This window comes from Malurus melanocephalus, unplaced genomic scaffold (genome assembly GCF_030028575.1).
Source record: "Malurus melanocephalus ecotype Western Australia unplaced genomic scaffold, MMel_1.1 scaffold_1276, whole genome shotgun sequence".
In the NCBI taxonomy this organism is placed as follows: domain Eukaryota; kingdom Metazoa; phylum Chordata; class Aves; order Passeriformes; family Maluridae; genus Malurus; species Malurus melanocephalus.
Window position 1 is genome coordinate 40,090 of NW_026624508.1, and position 7,282 is coordinate 47,371.

A 7,282-nucleotide genomic window follows, 5' to 3' on the forward strand; every position below is an offset into this window, starting at 1 on the left:
TGAACCCACTTGGCCACTCTCGGACTGGACACGATACACTTGCTCAGCCACTTTCGGACTGGGCACGATGCACCTTCTTGGCCGTTTTTGGAGTGGGCAGTATGCACCTGCTTGGTCATTTTCAGAGTGGGCAAGAATGCACCCCTTTGGCCACTTTCGGACTGGGCAGTATGAACCCGCTTGGCCACTTTCGGACTGGGCACAATGTGCCCACTTGGCCACTCTCAGACTGGGCACAATTCACCCCTTTGGCCACTTTTCATCTCTCAGCGTTCCCGCAGGAAGGAAGGGGCTCGGACCACCGATGGGAACACAGAGATCCATTTGTTTCCATCCCCATTCTCCACGTGAAGAGCTGCCCCCCACACTCAGACCCACCCTTCTGTCGTGCCCGGTTGAAGACTTTGATGTCCTTGAGCTGCACGCCGATCCCGGTGCGCAGGGACACSGACTCGGTGGCGTTGTCCTTGTTGCCTCTTTTGATGGAGCCGTTGGCGTGAGTCCTGAGGAARGACAGAGTCACAGACCCTTCCCCACTTGCCACAGCACCCACCAGCTCGCCCCACCCTCTGCACAGCCCCCCTGGCACCGCACCTGTCGCTCCAATAAATGTACTCCTCGAAGACTGAGACGGAGAACATGTCCATGTTGTTGCTGGACAGGACGACCTCGCGGTTCTCGCCCGTCTCCAGGTCGATCCGCTCGATCTTGTCCGTCCGGGCATCGCACCAGTACAGCTTCCCATCCTGTGGGGAYGAGAGAACATCCCAGTTGGCGTGGGGACAGCGCTGCAGAACCCTCTGCACCTCTGGAAGGATGTCCAGGGGTTCAGATCACCCTGAACAACCCTCCTGAGACTCTGGGGAGGGCAATCATGTCCCCACCAGCCACACCTCGGGACTGGTGCCATCCTCCCAGGGGCTGACCGTACCTCGTAGTCCACGGAAATCCCGTTGGGCCAGCTGATGCTGACGTTGACCAGCACCATCCGCTCGGTCCCGTCCAGGCGCGAGCGCTCGATGCGGGGGTACTGCCCCCACTCTGTCCAGAACAGATACCTGAGGGGACAGCAGGGATGTCACCGCAGACACACCACCAGGAGCCACATCCTGGGGCYCTTTGGTCATTTGAGGAAAGGACAAACACCACCCCGTTCATCCCCTCACGCTGGGGTCTCAGTGCAGACCCTGCCTGCTCACAGATCTGGCACCAAATCCCCTCCATCTCCATCCCTCCCCGGATCCAAACACCTCTCCCCTCCCTGGTGCTCTGTCCAGAGCTGGAGCCAGTCTGGGGAGGCTCCRCTTGGATTTCATGAGGTGCTGGCACCCACCAAGTCCCAAGGGGCTCCCATCAGTGAAAGGAGGGTCAAATCCAGGGTTTGGTGTGGCAGGAGACCTGCAAGCGCTTCCCTGCTGTGCTCCCTCCCTCCCTGCTCTGCCAGGAGGTGCGGGGGTCTTGCTCTGTGCCCACCCCCCAGCTGATGCCCCTCTCTGGGGCGGTGTCTCACCCCTTCTCCGGATGGACCGTGATGGCCCGTGGCTTGTCCAGCCCCTGCGAGATGACCACGTAGCGGAAGGATCCGTTCAGCCTGGCCACCTCGATGACATCGAAGCCCTGGTCCGTCCAGTAGATGTTTCCTGCAAGAGGGGACGGTCAGCCCCCCCAAAAACCCCACTGCCCCGCTGCCCCCCGGCTCCAGGGCCCCATCCCACCAGCGATCCAGTCCACRGCGATGCCCTCCACACGGCCAATGCCGTTGGTCACCACGTCCTCACGCCAYGTCTGGTCCCTCTTGGCTCGGCTGATGGTGCTCAGGCCCATGTCCACCCAGTAAATYGTGTCGTTCTCTGAGAGRGACAAAGAGGCAGMASGRGAGGTGTCAGTGACCATCTCTGRTCACTCCAGAATGAYAAAAACCAGCACCYCAGGGCCCTGAAATCCTCCCTCACYGGGGTGTTTCACAACAAAACRCTGCCAAAGCGGRGTCTRGTGATGTCTGTCTGCCCCCTGTCCCATTCCCAGCCCCCAGTGCTGTTCCCAGCCCCACATCACCTGCATGGAAGTCGATTCCCACAGCCAGSGAGGTCCCCGACACCGGCACCAGAGCGTCTGACTTGTCATTGGGGTCCAGGGGGATGCCCCGAATCCCCTCGTGCACCGAGTACAGGAGGAAGGAGCCGACACCTGYGACAGATATGGGGACAGTCACACCCATCCCAGAACCCACAGGCTGTCCCTCCACCGGGGAAAACGGTGACAAGAGAGGAGCAGGAGCCTGGCAGGGCCCAATCTGGACCTCCCTGGGGTCTGCCACCCCCGGCACAGCCTGTTCCAGGGTCCTGCCCTGCTCCAGGAGGGCACGAGCAAGGCCCTTTCCCACTGCCCACCGCCCCCTCCTCGTGCTGGCAAAGGCTCCCGGCGCATCTGGGTCAGGGCAGCACTTGTTATTCAGCCCCTGCCCTGACCCAGATGGTGCAGAGCTCTGCCAACCCTCCCCAAACCGCCCGGAACATTTTGCACACAAACAGCCTTTGAGAGGCCCTGGCAGTGCCCAGGGGGACGATGGAGGATGCAGTGGGGACGGGGGATCTGCAGAGCCAGCGCCGTGCCCGGCCCTGCTCCCGGCGAGCAAAACCCGCTAACCACAGCGAGGGTCCCACCCCAAACCTGCTGACCACAGCGAGGGTCGCACCCCAAACCCGCTGACCACAGCGAGGGTCGCACCCCAAACCCGCTGACCACAGTGAGGGTCGCACCCCAAACCCACTGACCACAGCGAGGGTCGCACCCCAAACCTGCTGACCACCGTGAGGGTCCCATCTCATCTTGGGGGGGTCCCACGCCAAACCCGCTGCCCATATTGAGGGTCCCACCCCAAACCCACTGACCATAGGGAGGGTCCCACTTTGCCTTGGGGGGTGGTCCCATGGTGCTGTCCCATTCCCTTCTCCCTCAGTGTCCTGGCAGTGCCCCCATGCTCATTAGGGACAGCCCACACAAAGGTCCGGCTGCCACCTGAGCCCACAAGCCCTCCAAACCCCACAGTGTCCCTCTGGTCCCCCCTCAGTGACATGGGGCACAGGGCAGTGGGGATGAGCCCGAGCGAGGGGTCACCAGCCAGGATGACCACAGGCATGGCCAGAGCGGCCACGGGGTCTCACTGCTCCCAGGGGTGGCTCAGGGGAGGGCACAGGGGACAGGCACGCACCTTCACAGGACTGCTGGCCACTCTTGAGGCTGTAGCCCGCCGTGCACATGCAGGAGCGGGAGCTCTCCGAGGTGGGGAGGCAGAGCTGAGAGCAGTCCCCGTTGTTCTGGCTGCAAGGATTGGTCCCAGCTGCGGCACAGAAAAAGGGGTGAGGGGTTGTGGGGTACCAGGGCACACCCACCAGGGCTGGAGCACGAAGTGTGGGTGCCCTGCACCAGCCAGCATGGACCTGGCACGAGGACGAGAACCAGGCTTGGGCCACGTGGCCACCACGAAGCAGCCCCAGGAGCCCACGCTCACCCTGCTGGATGCTCTCGTCGTACACCTTCATGTGCATCACCAGCGTGGTGCTGTTCCTCAGCACCGTCACCTCCGTGCCATCTTTTTTGTTGCAGGTTCCCATCCTCTCCGAGGCCTGGTCAGCCCACCACAGCTTGTCCCCTGGTGGGACAAGGCAGGACTTAGGGTCAGTGCTCCTCATCCCCTCCCAACCCTGCCAGGAGAGTCGGGGAAGGGTCAAAAAGGTGTCCCCCTTTTTGCCAGCCCTCACCCATGATGGCCAGGGCGGTGGCTTTGCTCAGCTGGCCCCGCACGGACTCGATGACCTCCAGGTTGCTGCCGTCCAGGTCACACCTGTTGATGGTGCCGTTGCCAGAGCTGATCCAGTAGAGTTTGCTCTCGGGGTAGTCGATGGCCAGGCCTGGGAAGGACGGGAATGTCACTGCGCCGGTGGCGCGTGGGGACCGTCACGGAGCAGGTGGGGTGGGATGGGATGGGGTCCATGGGATGGGATTTATGGGATGGGATGAGATGGGATGGGGTAGGATTTATGGGACGGGATTTGCAGGATGGGATGGGATGAGGTGGGATTTAGGGGATGAGATCCATGGGATGGGATTTATGGGATGGGATTTTTGGGATGGTGTGGGATTTATGGGATGGAGTGGGATTTAGGGGATGGGATGGGGTGGGATGGGATGGGATTTACGGGATGGGATTTACGGGATGGGATGGGAAGGGAAAGCATGGAGAAGCAGGCAGGTGAGGTCAGGGTGACCCAGCACAGGGCTCTGCAGGACAGCAAGGGGAGGTGTGGGGCCCTGGGGGACACAGAGGGGTCCATACCAACGGGTCCCTTCTGGTTGGTGAAGAGCAGCGTGCGGTTGCTGCCGTCCATGTTGGCCACGCTGATGTTGTCCCCGTCTGTCCAGTACAGCTTCCTGCAAGGGGAGGGGACAATGGGTGAGGGGACACGGTGACAGCACCCCCTGCACCCTCCCAGCCCTGCACAGCCGCTTGTCCCCACCCAGGAGGGGGCTTGGGGGGCTGYCAAAGCCCCATGAACCCCTGGATTGGCACACGCTGGTGGGTGCACGCTTATCACAGCCCGTGTACGGACACACGGCACACTCCCCATGTCCTGTCACATATCTTGTACATGCTGACACATGGGACAGCACCTGTCCTCTCCCTATCACACGCACACACATGTACAGACACATGGCACACTCCCATCTCCTGGCACACGCCTCATACATGATGACACATGGGACAGCACCTGTCCTCTCCCCCATCACACATGTGCACCATGACACACACACACATGTACAGACACACGGCACACTCCCATCTCATGGCACACACCTTGTACACGCCGACACATGGGACAGCACCTGTCCTCTCCCCCATCACATATGTGCACTGTCACATACTGTACATGTGTGTATGGATACACAGCACACTCCCCATCTCCTGGACACACCTTGTACATTCTGACACGTGTCCTCTCCCCCATCACACGTATGCACCATCACACACACACACCCGTGCCTGCACACACCTTCTCCCCACCCCACCAGACTCACCCCCGGAGCGGGTGTACCACCAGGCAGTGGGGCTTGTCCAGCCCCTGGATCACGGCGTTCTTGAAGGAGCCRTCCAGCCGGGCCACATTGATCTGCTTCTTGTTGGCGTCGTAGCTGGTCCAGAAGAGRTTTCTGGAAACCCAGTCCACGGAGAGGCCGTGAGCGTTGGGCAGGTCTGCAAGGGAATGGAGACGGGAGCTGGTGAGCAGTGAGGACAGGGCTGAATGGTGTTTAGATGAAGAGGAAGGGCTGATCTCACAGAGATGAAGGCTCTGGAGGGCTGGAAGTCCCAGCTCCCCCACACCCACCTGCAGAGACGACGGTCTCCACGCCGGTGCCATTGATGAAGGCTCTCTTGATGGTCTGGGTGCGGACATCTGACCAGTAAATGCGCTGCTCCAGAGCGTCGTAGTCCACCACGGTGACGTTGTCGATGTCGGGCACGGTGAAGGAGATGATGTAGTTGTAGTAAGGGTTGTCGATGTCCACGCCCCGGATCTCCATCTGCCGCGCGTACAGCAGGAACTTCTTAAACTCTGCCAGGATTGAAGGGTGGCAGTGGGATCTCGGCTCTGGAGCRCCTGGTCATCCCCTCCAGCCCCCCAGGCTGACCCCTACCATAGCAGGTGGTGTTGTCCTTGTCCAGCTTCATGAGGTGTGGGCAGGCACAGGACAAGGTGCGGTTGTAGTTGATGAGGCAGAGGTGGGAACACGGCCCTTTGCCCCCGTTGGCTTCGCAGGGATTAGGAGCTGCAAAAGAGGGGGGGACAGGACTCAGCGATGTCCCAACACCTGGGAGCCCCCCAAACCCTGCCAGCCCCATCGAGGAGGTCACACCATCACCCCCATCACCCAACAGGGGCAAAGGGACAGCCACGGGCATGAGAGCAGCACCCACCTGCTGCTCCAAGCGGGTGTGGGCACAGACCGAGTGCCAAAATCACCCCTAAAATCCCCCCAACCCTGTCCCCACACCAACACTCACCCAGGGGCTGCCGGGAGGGGTGATACACCTGCAGGTCGAARGGCTGCGTGTTGGTCCTCTGCACCACGGTCACGTTGTGCCCTGTCCACTTGTTGGCTTTGGCCAAGGTGTTGGTGCGCCAGTCGGTCCAGTACACCTCACCCCCGTACAGGGTGACAGCAAAGGGGTGGGACAGGTACTCGTGGCCCCGCAGCACCTCGATGTGCCCCGTGCCGTCGTACAGCGCTGAGTAAATGGCATCCGACCTGTGCCGGGGGAAAACGAGGGTGAGGGGAGGTGGGGAGGGGGCACCACGGGGTCTTTAGCCCGACAGCAAACCAACCCACAGCTATGGGACGGATGCTGATTTACACCAGGGATCCACAGAGGAGAAAACCCAGAGTAAGGGCTTGCACGTGTTGGAGACACAAACCCCGTGGAGTGAAGGCTTCTCGCTCCCAGCACAACAAGTGAGGGGGAGATCCCGACTGGGACAAACGGAGGAGAAACAGAAAGGTGTCCTGGCCCTTACCTGGCATCAATCCAGAGGATCCTCTTCTCCAGGTAGTCCACGGTGAGCCCGTTGGGCCACCCTCCCGAGCCCGTCTCCTTGTGGATGGTGCGTCGGCCCGCGCCGCTCATGGAGGCGGCCTCAATGCGGGGCAGGCTGGCGTCCCAGTCCGTCCAGAACAAAATCCTGCCAGGAGGGACAGTCAGCAAGGAGAGAAACCCGTGATCTCCTCACCCTGCCAGACCCCACAGGTGTTGGCGTGTCCCTGTCCCCTGCTGCCTCACCCATAGCGAGGGTCGAGGGCGATGGCGCGGGGGTGCTCGATGTCCCCAGCCAGCAGCGTGGTCCTCATGGTGCCRTCCAGCTTGGCCACCTCGATCTGGTCCAGGTTGCTCTCCACCCAGTAGATGTTGCCAGCGATCCAGTCCACGGCCAGTCCCTCTGGGGTGGCCAGGCCATACTGTATGACCACCTCGAAGCTGGTCAGAGCTGTGGGGACAGGGTGAGGGTGAGGGTTGGTGTCCCTTCCCCAGCACCAGCAGCCCCAAATCTTCAACAGCCTCACCCAGCTCAGCTGGGGTTGATGGAGGGGGAACTGTCCTCCCCAAATAGGGCCTGAACCACCCCCATCTATGGTCCAAACCCCAAAGGGCTCAGTCCCAATCCATGGTCCAAACCCCAAAAGGATTGGCCCCCATCCATGATCCAAACCCCAAAGGGATTGGCCCCCA

At 61.4% G+C, this 7,282-nt stretch overlaps 1 protein-coding gene across 1 annotated transcript in view; it reads right to left on the minus strand.

Moving 5' to 3' along the window:
• Positions 1-7,282, minus strand: part of LRP1 (LDL receptor related protein 1) — a 59,655-nt gene that overhangs the window by 39,929 nt on the left and 12,444 nt on the right. The window contains exons 17-32 of the mRNA XM_057387617.1: positions 6,836-7,125; positions 6,573-6,737; positions 6,062-6,306; positions 5,695-5,826; positions 5,385-5,612; positions 5,077-5,251; positions 4,337-4,431; positions 3,762-3,911; positions 3,512-3,652; positions 3,212-3,340; positions 2,056-2,187; positions 1,716-1,850; positions 1,511-1,640; positions 932-1,058; positions 595-746; positions 379-503 (exon numbers count right to left, since the gene is read on the minus strand). Of these exons, the coding sequence (XP_057243600.1) occupies positions 379-503; positions 595-746; positions 932-1,058; positions 1,511-1,640; positions 1,716-1,850; positions 2,056-2,187; positions 3,212-3,340; positions 3,512-3,652; positions 3,762-3,911; positions 4,337-4,431; positions 5,077-5,251; positions 5,385-5,612; positions 5,695-5,826; positions 6,062-6,306; positions 6,573-6,737; positions 6,836-7,125 (2,551 nt within the window). The remainder of the gene's footprint in view (positions 1-378; positions 504-594; positions 747-931; positions 1,059-1,510; positions 1,641-1,715; positions 1,851-2,055; positions 2,188-3,211; positions 3,341-3,511; positions 3,653-3,761; positions 3,912-4,336; positions 4,432-5,076; positions 5,252-5,384; positions 5,613-5,694; positions 5,827-6,061; positions 6,307-6,572; positions 6,738-6,835; positions 7,126-7,282) is intronic.